Here is an 18,923-nt window from a genome sequence, read left to right as displayed (position 1 = left end):
AACATGCAAATACATTACTGTGAATCTTAGCTGTAAAATGTGAACAATGTTGAGGGTAACAGGTTACAAAATAATCTGTTACAGTACTCAGATTACTAGTTGGTTGGGAGGAGAAAGGTTAGTTCAAGTAATACATTATACTTACAGTGCAGTTTCTTTTCAATAAATATTTGAGTACATTCACTTCATCAAGTGATACTAGGCCCAAACCAGCTAAACTGAGACAATACGACAGCTATCTCCAGTTTGGTTTTACTGAGAACAGCGGTGGAAGACCAAAATGTGTTGTGTGTCTTCATGTGAAGCCATGAAGCCCGCCAAGCTAAAGCGCCATCTGATAACAAAGCATGCAGAGTTTAAGTACAAAACAAAAGATTTTTTCAGACAAAAGGATGAGGAATACATCCACCAGAAAGCACGAATAGTGAACCTGACCACAACCTCAGAAAAAGCACAGAATGTTTCTTATCTGGCTGCTCAAAGGATAAAAAATAAATAAATAGATAAAAACACACTCAATTGGACAAGAGCTTGTATTAAAGTTGAATGGCAGTTAACACATAAATGTTTTCTTCCAAGTCAGCCTGCCTCGTTAACATGTTTAATCAGTGTGAGGTTTACGTGGGGGTCCTTGGAAAATATTCTGCCTTGTAGGGGGGCCATAGCTAAAAGTTTGAGAACCCCTGAGATAGAGGCATTAGAATATATTTGAGTCTTTTTTTATATCCCAGTAAAAAATCTTTTCACAGTATCTTAAAATTAACTAAAACAAACAGCCCTAGATTTCATTCATGAAACATTGTCGTAAAGGAACTAAAACTGGAATGTGTCATATTAAATTGCTTTAATAATTACTCATAACTGTTACTCACTGTGTTAATTTCCGACTAACTTCACTGACGCAAACTATTCCTTAATATAAATGGACTTCATCAGTTCTGCATGTAAGGTATATAGTTTCAAATAAAAGCTGAACTGCATTAAGATATGTATACCGCCAACATGAACTGGCTGTTATATATGTGTGTCTTACTTACTGAACAAAGTGAATTTTGGATTTGATGTATGATGTGAAATGAGGCAGCTCAGCATACTCTTCAAATTGTCCAGGTTTTTATAACTACTGTCTGCTCCTCTAATGCCAATCTTTTGATCTTCAGCCAGTTGGAAAAGAGAAATATGATCCTAACGCTGTGACAACTAGAGCAGTCGTGGCGTCAGTTGGAACAGGTTGCGGGGGATTCCAAGGATATTTTTTCCCTGATAATAATTCCTAGTCTGAGCTATTGTCTTTGAACAAAAACAAAACAAAACAAAACAAAAAGGCACTCCACACCCACTCTCGAGGAAAACAAGTGTTTTCTGAGTCACTCATAAGATGGGAAAGCCAACACACCTCCCTGAATTTAAAACAAGCTAAATAAAAATCCTGTGTTGATTATTAGAGCCATGAAAAATAAAATCATCATGCCACATTGTTTTTCTTAAGCTTGACATGCTTTTAATTGCATGTGGAAATATACCCATTAGTACCGTTTGGTTGTCGACTCCCTGAATCAGCTGTCACATTTGATCCGGATAATCCATCCTGTAGATTGTTTGGACTGTCAGTCATGGATTCCTCCAAAGGGTCTCCTTCCTCCCCTGTTTGGCCTATTTCTTCAAGTGCTGGGCTTCTGTTATCAGCCTCCTCTGCTGTGTCTTCCTCTTGCTTAATTGTCACTTCTGTAAAACACAAACAAAAGCATGCACAGCTTACAGTGACAGAATTGCATAATGAAGATTACCACTATCACAGAAACACAGCTGCAGCAAAGATGAGCAGGTTATATTAGCACAGCCTATGATTTTCAGTAAATTGGGTTTTGATAGTATAACCAAAAGGTTATAGCGCCCAGAGGCCCAGAAGCCTCAGTGGAAATAAGAGAAGGCCTGAGATTAGCTCATTAAGAAGAGGCATGAAGGGAAATGAGTTGGTCTACAGTGCTAACAGAATAGCTGGATGAATGCATATGTCATTTAAAGACATCCCACTACCTTAAAAGGATACTTAATAAAACTACAACTATGCATTCAAAAACACTGAGTAACTGCTGACAAGCAGCAGATACGTTCAACTCATGATGAAAAAATATTCAGAGAGCAGACTCCATGATACAAATTTTTACTTTATTAATTCTAGAAGAATGCCAATATTTCACTTGTCTAATTCTGGTATCCAGCAACAATATTAAGATATAAAATGCATTATTTTCACTGATTTTTTAAGATCGTTCACCCAAGTGAAGTATTTCATCCTTGCATTTTATGATTTTCTAACTTTATATCAAATATAATAATATTAAACAATGTTCTTGAGTATTAAACACAGATTAGCTGGTATCTTAACAAATACAAAGAATAAAATGAGGATAATGCTTTTTTGTAAAATGAACAAAACCATCATTAGATGAAGTTGACAAACTGGTCAAACTAGCTTTGTAACCAGAATGATTATCTAAATTGACTGTAGATAAAGAGAGATGCTGAAAATGCTCTTTTTACTATGCATTGATTTAGTTATTATTGTTTTCTTTGTGTTTGTTCTGACCCATACAGTTTTATTCACATCCCACTGGTTTGGATTGTGGTTTTTCCAAAGGTATTTTTTCAACTATTTGACTCTTTGGGTGACCGGGGTTGAGTAAACCTGGTCTATGATCTTAAAGCAGTGTTGGGAAAGGCCTAGTGTGCATGGCTGTACAAGGAGTAATCATCCTACATCATTGGTAGCAGCCCAATGCAACCTGTTGTGTAGGTTACTATTTGTGGAAATAAAGATAATTTGTCTTTCAGTGTAACAAGTTTATTTTATCATGGGGCAAATAAAATCTGGTATCAAATCAGTGCATTCTGGCTGATGAAATATTTCCTTTATGGTTGTATCAGAGGTTTATTTGATATTTCCACCAGAAGAACTCTTTTACATGGGACGTCCTATTACTGTAACTTAGAGTTACTTGACGACAGAATTGGGATGGACAGACGCATTTGAGAGAGAGAGAGAGAGAGAGAGAGGGAGAGAAAGCGAAACAGGCTGGTCTGGTTCCTGGCTGTCCCTGGGGAGAAAGGGAGTGCCAGAGGCCCTGCAGCTTACAACACATGACAGGCAATGGGAGAGCTGCTGGATGACAACGGTGAGAGATTGTACAATCGTGTGTGCGTGGGTGTGTGTGTGTGAGGGTGGAAGTGGTGGGAAACTGTTCACCACCTGCAGTCTCTAGATGACAGTCAGTGACAATTAGTAACTCTTTAATACTCCAGTATCACAATGTTAGTGCACAGAAATGTATATTTAAGAGCAAAAACTCCTGCAATAAAACAGCATTGCACTTTGTTTCCTTCACCTAAATTAGTGTGCCAGCAAACACTCGGATCAAACGAACTGTGAACAACTGAAAACATCAGTTTCAGCGCTTTCAGCATAACCCTCAAATTTTCAACCATGTCTCAGGCATTGTAGCCAGACAGTTAAGGTAATTGACATGTAATTATATACAAACAGGACAGTAGTGAGACAATGGTTGATTCTTTTGTTCAGCAACAGACATGAGCAGTACCACAGGTTGGCATCTGATTCTGTTTTGAGGAAAATAGTTCCTGTTCCTTGGAATTTGCATCATTTTTATCCTTTACAGATACAAGGGTCGAGGTTGTCACATTTTTTTACACCTTCATTTACATAAGGCATGTTCTAAAACAATTAAACACTGTAATTATAAGTGATTATGCTGAAGAGGGTGTCTCAAAAATTTTTAAAGTTCTAAGTTTAAATCACTTTAGTGAAGATTAATGCTTTAAAAATGAATTAAAAAGTCTTAAATGTAAGACTATGAGGTCCTACATTTTGTAACTTTTGAAATGTTCATTTCACTATGAGGTTGTAACTTTCCACGTTTGTGTTTTTAGGTTTGATTTCCATCACTTATGAGATTCTTTGGAACTCTGTCAGATCTGCCATTTCTCAGCGCTCTTGTGTTGTGACTCGTTGAGCCGTCAGTGTGCGCTCAAAGCTCTGCTGTGTCTCTAGAAAGTGACGTGTGCATGAAAATGACTGGTAGATGCCCTGTTTTTGATAAGTGGTTGAAGGAGGAGATGTTGAAGCCATGGCTTCCATGCCTGGATACATTTCAGAAAATTGAAAACAGTTTTGCGATGAAGCTTGTGCAGAGGTGTTAAACATGTGTAAAACAGGTGTTATCTCAAAAACTTTACATAAAGAGCAGGTCTGGACTATAATCTTTATTCCATTGTTAACAAAGACAAAAAATATTTTACTATGAGCCCACCACTGTTGTAGTTATGAAGAGACAGAGGGAGATGCAGATAAACAGAGATATTTATACGATAAATGTATTCATTGTTGTTGTTACAATGCATGCAGTAATGGTAAGAGAATTAGCAAAAACAATCAATTGCAGTATTATACCTTGATAAAATGCCTGTGTTGTTTTAGTATCATTTCTAATACCATAACCCTAAGCAACAGGTGATTGCACCTGTTTTAATTGACTTTGGTGTTCTATTTCTGATGAATATTATGTCTTTTTTTATCTTCTTACTGTACTTTATATCTTTAGAATATGTTTGATGTACTTGTTATACTCTTTATTGTTCATCATGCATTTTTCCTTTATCTGCTTGACGTCATTGTAAATGAGTGCTAGCCCTCAACGATTTTCGTGTCTAAATTAAGATTATATATATTCTCTAGGTTGATTGCTGTACAGCACAATTAGCTTCATTCCCTATAGCAGATGTGACATCACAAGAGTAATATCATCTATGGGTTGCACCAGCTATGTGCAAGTTTAAACGCAGTCAAGGATGAACCTAAGTTTTAACTTACAGCAGAGTTTATAATATACTAATTTGGGATGCACAATAGATAATTATATTTTAAAGTAGTTCAGACCTAAAGCATTGGTCTTTAAACACATAGTTTTAAGTTTTCGGATTAGTAAATCAACAAATTCCAGTCCTTAAAACACACTTTAAAATGTTAGGAATGATACTGAAGACTTCAGCTGACACGGATCTGTTGGTCCAGCCTAAAACTCCACAAACTTATTTGTTTGTACGGCCAAATTTTATAGCTGATATATAGCTATATATATTGTCTTGCAATACATTGAGTATTGCAACACAATATATTGCCATATATTGTGACCTATATCATTTCTTCAACTGTTTATCTGATTTAGCATTAGTCTTGCCCTCATATTTGTCGTATTTTCATAGTATTTTATTTCCATGTAGCTCTTCTTGCAAACGTCATGTCCATCCCATTCATGCCCTGCCTGCTTTCCTAAAGTCCTTCTCCTGGTGCTGCCATGTTTGTTGTACTAACCTTCTCCCGCTCTATGACCGTCACTTCTACCTCACTGGACAAACAATTGTCCAAACAATTGATTTTATTTTTCCATTATCAAAGACTTCAGTTCATAGTAGCAATTACTTTGAAAAAAAATCAATATTTGATGGTTGAGACGATTAGATATATCACCAAACAAAATATCACAATACTACACTTTATCAATTTTTTCTCCCACCCATAATGTGTTGTATCACATTTTGCATACACTTTGAGTGGCTGTTAGCCTGAGTCATTTTCAGCCATTAGTCTGTTCACAGAAAGTGAACGTTAGCAATTACTGCATTAAAATGTTTTTCATTGATTGGTCAAATGAAGTCACAACATCTTTATTGCTATTTTGGTGAGTTTGGTTATTAAATGCTGGTAAAGATAAACCTTAAGTCTCTGTGTTGCAACCAGAAAAATGACACAAGCTTTAGTTAGGGTTCAGTGTGGAAATCCTGCCGTAAATGAAGATATTATTTGTGCATAGCTGGGGCAACAGGCTGCTGGTTAATATCCTGCACATGGGGCCAAAAGTCTATGGCATCCCATTAACACCTATGTTTAAATGCCCTTTCTTAAAAGCAGATATAAATACATTTACTGCTTAGTAAAGAAAAAAAAATGTTTGGGTCAGAATAGCTCTGAATAGCAATTCCCTAATGGCACACACTGTATGTGGGGTGGTCTATTATTTAACTTTAAGTCATCCACTCTGATTAAGAAAAGGATTCAAGTGAGTTCTGCTTAACAAGTGGCATGGTTGAATTGACTTCTATGGGGGCAGATTGTAGCTGTTGGTTAGGAGGCATGAGATCCACCACAGCTTCACTAGGCTGATCTAAAGGTAGGTTAAGACAGCATTTCCAATACAGCAACCAGCTTTGAAACCTCAGTAACCAGTGAGTGACAGTGCTGAGACATACATCCGTTTGATATATGTACCCGTATCAACCACATAATGTAGGCTTTGCACTGGAATACAGTGCTTATGTATAGACATCGTGTCCACCCCTGCTTTTGGGTTGGGGCTCTTGTGAAATTGTTTTTTCTTTCTTTGTAAATTTAGCTCTTAAGTAGGGCAAGGTTGAGAACTGCTGTAATAAGCCTGACTGTCGGACTGCTTTTACTAAAACTTTTAATGGGTTGAAATTGATGTCACTGGACAAACAAACACAATGGGATCTAAGACAAACCACGGAAAAAGTCTGGACACAATTCTTACTGATCCTGATGATCCAGTTTAGAGAATTACTGTGGTGATAATCACAGTGTGAGCAGATGAGATTGTTTTACTAAAGCCCTCCATGTGAATGCATCCATCAAGAGTCCCCTCAGGCTTTGGAACTGCTTGCACTTAACACTCAGAGGCTTGTAAAAAAAGAAATTTAGAAACTCAGGCAACATTTCCTTTTGCAGTCTACAAAGCATCAGCCTTCTTTCAACAGATGCTGTATATTTCCAATGCCACATTTTGTACAGAAGAAGCACTTATCCCAATACCCACAATGCAGTTGAGCCTTGTCTTCGTCAGCTGTATCCTGGCAACACAGAGCAGACCTGAACGTCCTTGCTATTCAGCTTGTTGCATCTTTACATCTACCTCTTGAGATGCAGTTTTGGTATGTTTCACCTCCTCTGGATACACCACAGTATAATCTGAGATCTACCTGTATAACCCATCATCTAAAGAACATAAAGATGCCTATTGATTAGGAGGATGACCAGGAGCGCCTCATCATTATGAAGAAGATATTCCCTCACTCTTACCATCCAGACTGTCACCTTACACCCAAAGGATGTAATTCTACTCTTCCACCTTTTATTACCCCGACAGAGTGCACATTACCAAGACAAGTGCTGTACAGTTTGTGTGTACGCCTGAGACTTTCATGCCAATGATGTGGTGCGGCTCTTTCTTTGTAACAAAACCCCAAATAGCAAATCATGTTGGGCAACTTCCAGAGTGACAGCAGCTCTTATCAGTGAAGAGTATCTCCCTGTGAAAACCATCACCCTGCCTGCCTCCCTGTATCTCTAAACTTGTGGGAGACTTCCCTTTTTCTCCTGTGTCTTACTTAGTTTCCCCTTTTCTCACTTTGCTGCTTCATAGTGATGTTGCTTAAGATAATCTGAAACATCAGTTCAAAAGGGCTGAAAGGAACATAGCAACACTTCTGAATAAGGAAACTGAGTACAAGATGCAATATGGTTTATTTATCTGTTACTCACTGTTGATCCTATTTACCTTATCTCTTTTATTTCTGCAAACACTCTTCCAACAACCGTTCCTTTAATACTCTTTATTTAGTATTTTTGTGTTAGGTTCTGGTCTGATTGGTTTCCTCTTTCCCATCATGAAAATATATCCACTCAAACATAGATAATAGCATGTTGTTAGTTTTTCAAATGAACACAAATAAAGCCACAAAGTGGCTTTGGATTTTGGGAACTGAGAGAAAGAGTACCTTCTAGGATATTCACACCATGATCAGCCTACTAGTGACATAGCAAAAAACAGTGTCATCTGCAACTGTGTTGAGACTGTTGTTTTCTATAGGTGTCATTATCAAGTGCATTTGCAGGCTTACACCTTTATTCGGTACTAATGTTGCTTGAGGTGAACAAGTTTATAGAGAACACGCTGTGGTTGGTGCCATGGTTTTGAAGTCACATCTTTTTAAGTTTGGTTAAACAGGAATAAAGCAATAAAAGTCCTGAATTCATATTTTTGTTTGTCTCTGAGTTATTTTTATCTGACAGAAGTGCAGGTTACAGTTTGTGCAATCTACTGCAATTTAGAACTACCTGTGGAACTAACCCTGCTACAGCCTGTGGCGTATCAAACATTAAAAGTTAAAGAGAGGGAAACAAGACAGAACGATGAGTAATAGAAAGAAAAATACCTGACCTCCTCTTAACTGAAAATGTAAAATAAAAGACTCAATAGAATATGTGCCTTTAGGAGCAATCCATCATATTTATGAAGTGTGTGGTCACAGTTGTCAGTGATCAGCTTGTGCAGCGGCATCATAAGATCTATCACTGCTCGTGGACGCCAAAGGGCATAGACCAAGGCCTGACTTCCATGGGACAGTTTAGCTGGGCTTCAGCACATTTTATATTCTCTTGAAGCTGGGTTCCTGTACTGCTACATATGTGCTTACAGCTTTAAATAATGGGCTTGTTTTGGCAATGTTCAACAGGTATCCAATGACAGTCTGGACAGAGATCACAAAGTTTCCCCACACTAAAAGATGGAGATGTGAAAGAAGGAGGTGGGTCTTGAAGCTCCACCGTGCCATCTTGCTACAGTATTGTAGTACTGACTTCATGTGTTCTGTTGTGTCTGACCTACATTTTCTTTCTTTATTTTTTTTTATCCCTGTGTGATATGTACTACCACCTGGATCGGGGAGGGGAAACTCAAAGGCATTTTTTTTGTTGTTGTTTTCAGGCCCTTTGGACATCCACGGCACGACCAGGAGCTTGCGGCAACCCTACTACCCACTTGGACAGTATCCTTGGCCATGCTTACTCAATACATCCACCCCCTTACTCCACCCTTAAAGGTGCTGTTATTGCTATTTTTTGGATGGATTAGTTTCCCATTCCCCTGATACAACACAAGGACATCCAGAGCATGACCAAGGTTGTGTTGATGGAGCCCTCAGGTGGGCCTACTCGCTATAATAGGCCTTATTTCAGCCTCAATTTTAGACCCAAACATGCCTAAAAATCCTGCACAGTACTGTGGACTTTGGGGCTATGTGAAAAGGCCCGGAAAAGAGAAATGCCATTAAGCTCGCCCTTGGCTGATTAGTAACACAAACATATGTCAACATGTTTTGACACTGACTCTAGCATGATATTAATTGCACTTAGCACTAATTTTTTTACCCTAATTAATCTGGATTGCTGCTTTAATGCTGACAGCAATAGACAGGATGCTGCTGCTGTAGTTTTTGTCATTGGTCACCATAATCCCGTTTTACCCTGCCAATTTTTTAATTATTCTTGAACAGCACTTTTTTCTCACCATAAATAAAAAAAACGATAATTTCCCCATAGGGTGTGAATAGGGTGAATGAAGTAATCATTCTTTCCCCAGAAGTCTGGTTTTGAAATTTCTCATTTATTTTCAGGCAAAAAAAAAAGCAAAATAACAGAATCCTCTGGTTTGATATTCCAGAAAAAAGTATTTTCCTTGAAACAATTAATATGTTTGTGAATAAAGAAGCTGATAGGAGTCTGTGGAAATGTGAATCTAAAGATATAGAGTACTCACCACTTGGGGAGTTAGGACCCTGAGGAACTGTCTGTCCATTAGGTGTTGACATATCCGTCGACATTCTCAAGTTCTCCTTACCAGGAGAGCATTGGCCGTTACCTAGGAGACAAACAGAAACATAGAGGTTTTCATATGCTGCACAGTGTTTAACACTGAATTAAATGCCTGGGGGAAAAGTTTATGCTTATACAGTCAAAAGGAAATATACACTTAAAAACACTTTATGATGATATAATCCTTCTCTGACCTGAGAAATACTCCAGGACTTCTTTGAATAAAGTTAAATAGAATGCTTTTTTCAGTAAACTTATCTCAAGTTGAAATTTCGAGTGTCAATTTGATGCAAGTATTTTGAGGAAAATCTCATATCTCTGCATCTTTAAAGTCTAATTTTTAAATCACTTTAACTGGAATAGGGTAAAACAGTCTTTCAGGAGCATGTTCTATCTATCACCTCCCCTTTGCCAGGGATGATGACATATGAAATATCTTATAGAATAACCAGTCTGATCCCTTATTGACATGTCTGTTATTGTGGGTCATAAAGAGGCACCAGTATTTTTAGTCTGTTTCATTAAAAGCTTAAACCTTCACATGGGAGTTTTAAACCATAAGTATGAGGTCTCTCTCTTTCAGATCAATGGTGACATATTCCACGCTTTCAAATCTCCTAAATGAAATATCACTATGGAGGTCATCCAGTAGAAACCAAACTAAACAGTCTCTATACACCTATACGGGATCCTTATGTCCAGCAAATGTGGATCCTATTGCATCCTCTCAGCATTCTGTACAGAACCCAGGCTATGGATAGCCCTGTGTCCACTCAGAGGGAGAGCAAACCAATCCCTTATCCCCTTACACTCTGGCCCCATCAGGGTCAGTGAAACAATACAGTGGCAACAGGCAAACACCCCTGCTGACCCAGGTGTCAGATCCCTCAGGAACCACAGGGAGCCATCATTCAGCAGCAGCACAATTAAAAGTTATAGCCTTTGGCTAATGAAAATGGAAAGAATCATTCCATAAGACACTCTCATGCTTTCAAAATGGATGAAGCAGGAGCAGTGGCTGAGGAAGTTTCTGTAAAAATCACAGGGATAGGCAACACACTGCATCTGAAACTGCCACGAGCAAGGCCATGTTACAATTTGTCAGTGCTGAATTTATCTGTACTGATCCCTCAGACATGAAAAAGAAATCTGTGTCAGATCTCCTCTTGCTGTGACAGCTCCTCTTAGTTTGACAACCTCTTCTGTGGTATTGTTCCATTGTAGTGGCGGCCCCACTGAGTGATACATACTGGGAGACATTGTCCATGACACAATCCCTGGGCCCGGGCTCGGGTTGCACCGGCTGGGGTTGGAGGAAATCTCAGGTAACCAATGCTGGCTATCCCTTGGCAATGCTGTCCTGGAGACAGGAGTGGCCCAGATTTGTCATGAAGGATTTTCCATTACTGTAGCAGACGCTGACAGCTGCCTAGCAGCACCAAGGCTAAGCTGTCTGAATCACAAACTGATATTTTTGGGCTGTCTGGGGTAAAAATGCTCAAATAAGAAAGTAATATACACTCACTGATCACTTAATAGGTACACTTTGACTGCTCATTAATCAAATATCTTATCAGCAATCACATGGCACAAACATTTCATTAAGGCATGTAGAAATGGACAAGACAGTCTGCTGAAGATCAAACAGAGCATCAGAGTGGTAAAGAAAGATGATCAAAGTGGCTCTAGGTGCAATGCTTGTTGGTGCCAGGCAGGTTGGCCTGAGTATTTTAGAAATAGCTGATCTACAAACCCAACTCCAAAAAAGTTGGGGCACCATGTGAAATATGTATAAAACACAGCAATGACTTGCACATCTTATAAACCCATATTTTATTCATAAGAGTACACTGTGTAGTATATCCTCTATGTCCATGGTTTGAGTGATGAGTGATAAGGCAAGAGTTCAGTTCAACTTTTTTGGCATTAAAGAAAACTCCAGGCTCTGATGGCTTTAGTGACCCTGTTTTAAAGAATGGTGCTGCACAACTGGCATAAATCTACTGTTTCATTTTCAACTTGTCTCTTCACCTTCATGGAAACGTAGATGGTGTGATATCCAAAAATATTCCCAGTTTTACATTGAGAAACAATTTTCTGAAATAGTTTCACAACTTTTAAATGCAGTTTTGAAACCTCAGATTGGTGAACATCTGCCAAATCTCTACTTATGAGAGACTCTGCCTCTCTGAAATGCTCTTTTTATACCCAGTCATGTTACTGACCACTTGCTTTTCCAGTCTTTGTTGTCCCGGACCTACTTTTTTGAGACATGTTGCTGCAAAAAAATTCAAATGAACAATTTTTTTCATGAACAGTAAAATGTCTTAGTTTCAAAGTCTGTTCTCTTGTTAATAAAATCTGGGTTTATGAGATGTGCAAATCAATGCAATCTGTTATCATTTATATTTTACACAGTGTCCCAACTTTCTTGGACTTGGGGTTTTACTTTGATTTTCACACAATCATCTCTAGGGATCAGAGAAGGGAAACCTTTACTTCAGATAAAGAAAACTTGACCATCTATTGTGACAGGAAATCGTCTTCAGCAAGGCTCAACATACATACGTACAAGTTGACTGGTTTTGCGTTGCCGCCTTGTTTTTGCTGAGTCATTCTTGTAAGAACACTAATGTCTGGACAATGAACAGTCAAAGCCTGTGTAAGCAAGTGTGAGTAATACTTCAAACTGGAATAATCTAATTTTCTTCTGAAAGTGGAAAGGAACAAATGCGTTCCCATGACACTTCGTAGGTGTGATAAACGCTGACTTAATCAGTGACGCCACTTAACCACACACTTTTGAAAGTGCAGTCATCTTCTCAGGAGTCCAGCAGGGGTTAATGCAATGTCTTGTCTTACAAACTGTTGAAAAGATAGCTCAAGCAATTATAAATGTTTTTCAAATTCAGGAACAAGTTTTCTGATAGAAAATCAAAATCAAACCAATATCAAGCTCCATTTGCCTGCTTCTTATTGAAGAAATAAAAGATGAAATGTCTCTGTGGTACGTTTAGGTGTGCAAGGAACTGAATAAGATTCTTTTCCGAAGTCACAAGGCCCTCCTTTCTGGCTTGCTGGATACACTCTGTATGGGAGCTGGTTTTTCCTGTCAAACTCTGAACCCTCCTTCAGAGACAGATTGATATCACACAGACATGCACATGCAAACAGACACACCACTGACCAAGCAAACACAATCGTATGTTGAAAGAGAGATGACAGCGTTCATCCTCTACTTTGAAAACTTCTGAGGTGATGTACTGGAAGCATCAGGGATGCTCGATGATTTTTATCTGACAAATATATACTACTCTAGTCCTTCTTTAACATGCAATAAACAAACAACTAACCAATAATAAACACCATCATTAAAGCACACCATAATGTCCTGCTGTTTCGCAGTTTTCTTACCTATCTACATCTCCACTGAGTAGTGTTCAATAACTGAATTAACAATACTCAGTGTAAATGTGCTGATACAACAACAGTGATCCTCCTAATTGGATTAAAAGTAAACTAAAACCCTAGGATGCTGTCAAATCTTGGCTGCTGACTGCAAGTATTGCTTTTATGTTTAGTAAAAAAAATGCTACAGACAAATGCAAAATTTTCACCTATTAAGACCATATGAACAAGTGGAATTGGTATATGCAGCTTTAAAAAAGGAAGAGGCGAATGTGGCAGTTTGAAGGAATGAGAAAATGCCTTTTTACATTCTAAAGACCAGTGTTTCTGCTATGATTAATGTGATCTCTATATTCACAAAGACTATAATAGAAGTATTTTGTCTACAAGGACAACTCAGGCAGCTTATTATTTTTAATTCATCTAACATTTTCAGTCAGTTAACATTGGCTTTGGGTTTGCTTTATTTCTCTAAACGAGGCAAAGGCACTAAACAACAATCTAAAGTGGGCTATGTCTCGCTCCATTGAAAAAAATAACAACTCAGCTTTCCTTTTTGGAAACATATAGACCCCATCAGGCAAATGTCATTATTAGTTTTCAGGATGGTCATAATGAGTGACAAATAAAATGAAATAAAAATTCTGAAATGTAGCTATCTTTCGGCTATACAAGCTTACTGAATGATTTTTTAAAGTCATCAGTATTCAGAGGTGGGTTTTTTTTGCAATGTCTACAACATCTGAATTAAAGCTGGAAAAAACAATCACATATCAAGGTAGATTTGTCAATGCCAGCCTTTTAAGACATGATTACATATACGGTGCTTAACAAATTTATTAGACCACCATCCAAAATAAGGTTTATGCCACAGCTGCCCTAAATTAACAGCATTGGTAATTACCAAAATCATCTTTAAGTTTCTGCAATGGTTAATACACCAATATGTAGAAGCTCTTTAACCCAAATGATATTTTTAATGTTAAAATATAATTATAAACTGGTATCCATGAATTTTCAAATTTACTGATTTACAAAAAAACTGTAAAAATAGTAAATCACATTATTATTTCTTGATTAATATGTCAAATTATAGTTATTTACTTGCATTCCTGAACAGAAAAATTAGTTTTAGTGGTTGAATGTTATGCTTGATTAATTTCTGACTTCTCAGAGAAGCCCAGTGAGGCAGCTCAAATTTGGGTATAAAAAGGTGAATTCAGTTTGAAATTCCTCATTCCTGTTCAAAATGGTAAAACGTGGAGAGCTCACTGAAAATGAAAGAGTCCGCATAAAAGCACTTCATGATGCTGGATGGTCTCTAAGACAAATATGGCAGGTGGTCTTATAAATTTGTTAAGCACTGTATGTATATATATATATATATATTTTAATTATTCATATTTATTTATTTAATCTTTATTTAACCAGGAGTATGCCCATAGATACAAAAATTGTTTTCACAAGAGTCCTGGCCAAGGCATACGCACGTGAAGTTCCACACATATGAAAAAAAAACAGAACATAACAAGAAAAGAGGCATCAATAAACAAATCAGCAGCTTTCAGTATAAATATATGTTCATACACTGGTCATGTTCCCTAATTCTAGAGTTGAAATCTTCTAAATTAACACAACACTCAAGCTTAAGATGACCCTGAAGATCAGAACAACATGATGGAGCAAAAACATTAAAAGCTCTTTTACCAGAAACAGAGAGAACAATATCGATGTTCTCTACCTGAGTCAGTAGAGAACAAAGATAATAAGGTTATTCATGTAAAATAGCCGTATAAAGAAAGATATACCAATGCTTCATCCTTCTATTGTATAAAAAAGACCAACCAAGTTTCTCATACAAAAAACAACAATGGGTGAAAAACCCAGACCAGAGACAGGCAGTGTGGTTCACTGAGTCCAACATTTTCAGAGAAGATGATGTAGCATACATTTAAAAAAAATATCACCATAATAAACCACAGACAAAAACATTGCCTGAAGACGTTTCTTCCTTAAATCAAAAGAAAAACATTTGCTTCAGTAGAGGAAACCCACTTTAACCCTTAGTTTCTTTGTAAGACAATCAAGATGTTGACTGAAAGACAGATTTTCTTCTAGCAAGAACCTGAGCAACTGAAATGTTTGAGCACATTCAATGTCCTCATTGTTAAAGGTAAAAATATGAGCACCATATTGACTTAGACCTTGAGTTGTGCATCGTTTAGGTCTTGTTGGCATTAAGTACTAGTCTTTCTAGTAGTAGCTGTTGTACTTTCTAACCAAGACAATGATGAATAAATTACCATGTCATCAGCATAAAATAAAACTCTGCATCAGTAACGTTCATGCACAACTTATTTATATAGATAATAAATTAAATCTGGCCTAATATGGACCATTAAGGGACACCACTTTAAACATTTGATAAACTAAACAATTGGCCACCATCTTCTCCCTAAAACAAGACTGTGACTCGTTTAATACCATGTTGTAACAAAAGTTACGTTTATGGGTTATAGATCAGAACCCTCCAGCACTTCAGCCAAAATAGAGTTTTTAAGCTATTTAAGCACATCCAGTCGTTAAGCACATCTTTACCTAAATAAGACTGGATTTACTGACATCACTATCATAAAGGTGAGATTTATGGAATAGCCCCACCATCTGTAGAATTTTATGTATGTGACCCTCAGCGGAAAAAAGTCTGGACACCCCTGTCTCAAGGGACTTAAATTTGAAATTTAAAACCCTGACAAAACCAAGTTTATGAAACCAGTAATGGACAACGATGAAGACCTGCACTAACTAGCCAAACACTCATTTCATTTAAAATTTAGAAAGAAAATGCCTCGTCCCCATTAAGAAAGAGCACAAGAATGACTTTGAAGGAAATAAATGAGAAATATGATCATTTATAGAGTGAAAAAAAAGTATGTAAGAAAATAACTGAATGTGAGATAAGTTAAAATATGTGTTACGAAGGAAAGCAGTGAATTTAGAGAGAAAAGTGCATGTGCCAGGTAGGGGTGGGAGAAAAAATCAATACAGCATGGTATCGTGGTATTTTGTCTGTTGATATATCATATCATCTCAACCATCAAGTGTTGATTTTTTTCAAAGAAACTGCTAATATGAACTGAAGTTTATGATAATGGAAAAATAAAATCAATTGTTTGGACAATTGTTTGTCCAGTGAGGTAGAGGTGACGGTCATAGAGCAGGAGAAAGTTAGTACAACAAACATGGCAGCACCAGGGGAAAGACATCAGGAAAGCAGGCAGGGCACGAATGGGATGGACATGACGCATGAGGTTTGCGAGGAGAGCTACATAGAAATAAAATACTGCAAAAATACGACAAACATGAGGGCAAGACTAATAATAAAATCAGATAAACAGTTGAAGAAATGGTATAGGTCGCAATATGTGGTAATGTATTGCAATACTCAATGTATTGCAAAATGTTTAAAATCGCAATAATATCGAATCATGACCCATATCAAAAGCACAGTTGGTTGATTAAACAGGGATGATGCTTTAATTCCTGATATTTGAATAGCATTTTTAAAAACTAATTTTGTACCTGTATAGGCTTCTAGGTGTTAAATCCATAGACTGTTTTTTTGTCATTGAAATTACATGGTTCCTCTATGTTTAATATTTTCCCTCATCTCTATGTGTGAGTCATCTAAAAAACTAAAGGCAAATCAGAAATGAAAGCCACAAATATTGTAAATCACATACCATTAAAAAAGTCATCAATATGTATGTCTCATACTATGATTCTGAGTCACCAACAAAATTCTTTAATGTATAGATCATCACATAATGAACGAAAGTAATAATAGATACCATCTCCCACACAACTCAGCTAATTTAGTTTATTCCAGTTATATGTGTGGAACATGTGCTTACATTTCCTACTTTTTCATCCACCACAGGCATTAGTTGTAAGCTAGCTAGCTACATAACAAATGTGTAACAGTGCAGGTTTATCATTGCTAAAGCATGAAAGCACCCTCTCAAAAATGTACTCAAATAGACCTTAAGAGATATTATAGCTTAAAACAATTTAAAACAACCTCTAGGTTTTCTTTCTTTTTCAGCAACTAGAAAAAGAAGTCCACACTTGATTGTCGTATTAATATTTGTATATGAGCACAGCAGAGGGACCATGTAGATCCTCTCAGGACTGTCATCAAATCAAAATAATGTAGCACTTTGTATAGGAAGTAGTACTGCTCACTAACACTAGGTGGCATTATGACAACGCAAGCTGCAAATATGCAGATGCGATCAGGGCAGGACTGATATTTCCATCCATCCATCCATTTTCTACACCGCTTATCCCATTCAGGATCACAGGAGGCTGGAGCCTATCCCAGCTGTTACTGGGCAAGAGGCTTTGGTCATTACAGTGTAAAGGTCCACACATACGTGTATCTGTATCTGTATTAGAAATGCAGCAACTATGGGTTTTAACATCATGATCATAGTCAGAGAAATAATCTTGGTTTCACAGTATTGTGATTATTTCTGAAATCCATAAATCATATGAACCTTTTACAGAAATGTAGATTTTTTTTTATTCTAGTAATCAAGAAAAAGTTAAATCACAAAAAGTCCATCTCTCCTTTTGAAATTGAGCCACTGTTCATATGATAGCTTTTTATTACCGTAAGACTAGGATTTAACCTCATTGCCCCCCCTTGAAAAATGTATATATGCAGATAATTAACTAGCTGTTATTGTCAAAGCCCATCATGCTTATTTTAAAATAATCTGCAATCTAATCTCACATATGACCTGACAAAATCCTTTTATTTAATTTCATTTATTTTAGTTTTGAATGACATTTATTGAAAATGAAATAAACATGACAACATGTCTGATACAGTTTTACTCAGCAGTGATTTGCAGCATATAACAGTGCTGTGAGTATACAATGTTTCTGATTTTTGCTAGTGTTTCATACTGAGTTTATTAACTTACAATTTTTAATGTTTACCAAACAGAAACAGGGGAAGTGAATACTGTCTGCTGCCCTGCAGAGGACTGATAATGCTTGCTTTGACTACTTGAAACTTAACTGCCATTTGTTTGCGTGATACTAAACCCCAAACTGTAACCACAACAGTGCAGAATATAAGCCAGACCATTTATATTCAAATACCGACCAACTTGATGTTTCATTCACCAACCTTTCACTAACATAACATCCTTCTGTTAGCGTGTGTTTACATGCACTTCTGGGTGATACTACATCTTGACACTTTGGGCACAACTTTTTTTCTGTACTGTTTTGCAGAATGAGGGTCTGTTGTCTTGAATTACTCCTGCTTGTTGCAGTGCCTGTAATGTCTCTGCTTTCCCTCATTTCTTTGGAGGATACAAATGTTCACTTCTTAGTTCCTCAGCCATAGTAAAGCTAATGCAGCACAGCCTCAGGAGCTACGCTGCTAACAGGCAGCTGGGCTGCTGACGCCCCATTACAATGAGTGAGAACAAAAATGACACCGTATAGCTGCCACATCCCTAAACCGTATCCTCAAGACCCATCCCACAGCCTCTGCATGCTTATGGGCTGGATAAAACAATAGATCATCAACATCTGATGTGCATCAAGCAGTCAGGTTCAAATGGGAAAACCTGCTTAGCCAGCCACCCACATGTACGTTATAGAAAAAACACATCACAACTACAAACATAAGCGGCCTGTAGCAAATCCGCTTCTTCCATCAGAAATGTAAAGAAAAAATCAGGACAGACATGAT

The 18,923-nt window shown here is 37.3% G+C and overlaps 1 protein-coding gene across 5 annotated transcripts in view; it reads right to left on the bottom strand.

Annotated features, from left to right (window-relative positions):
- The window catches only part of ikzf2 (IKAROS family zinc finger 2), a 40,338-nt gene that overhangs the window by 16,699 nt on the left and 4,716 nt on the right, over positions 1–18,923 (bottom strand). For all 5 annotated transcript variants that reach the window (XM_041807602.1, XM_041807606.1, XM_041807603.1 and 2 more), the window contains 2 exons: positions 9,687–9,788; positions 1,534–1,725 (listed from right to left, as the gene is read on the bottom strand). In XM_041807602.1, the coding sequence (XP_041663536.1) occupies positions 1,534–1,725; positions 9,687–9,788 (294 nt within the window). The remainder of the gene's footprint in view (positions 1–1,533; positions 1,726–9,686; positions 9,789–18,923) is intronic.

This window comes from Cheilinus undulatus, linkage group 15 (genome assembly GCF_018320785.1).
Source record: "Cheilinus undulatus linkage group 15, ASM1832078v1, whole genome shotgun sequence".
In the NCBI taxonomy this organism is placed as follows: domain Eukaryota; kingdom Metazoa; phylum Chordata; class Actinopteri; order Labriformes; family Labridae; genus Cheilinus; species Cheilinus undulatus.
The sequence above is the reverse complement of the archived record's forward strand: the minus strand, read 5'-3'. Positions and strand labels throughout refer to the sequence as shown.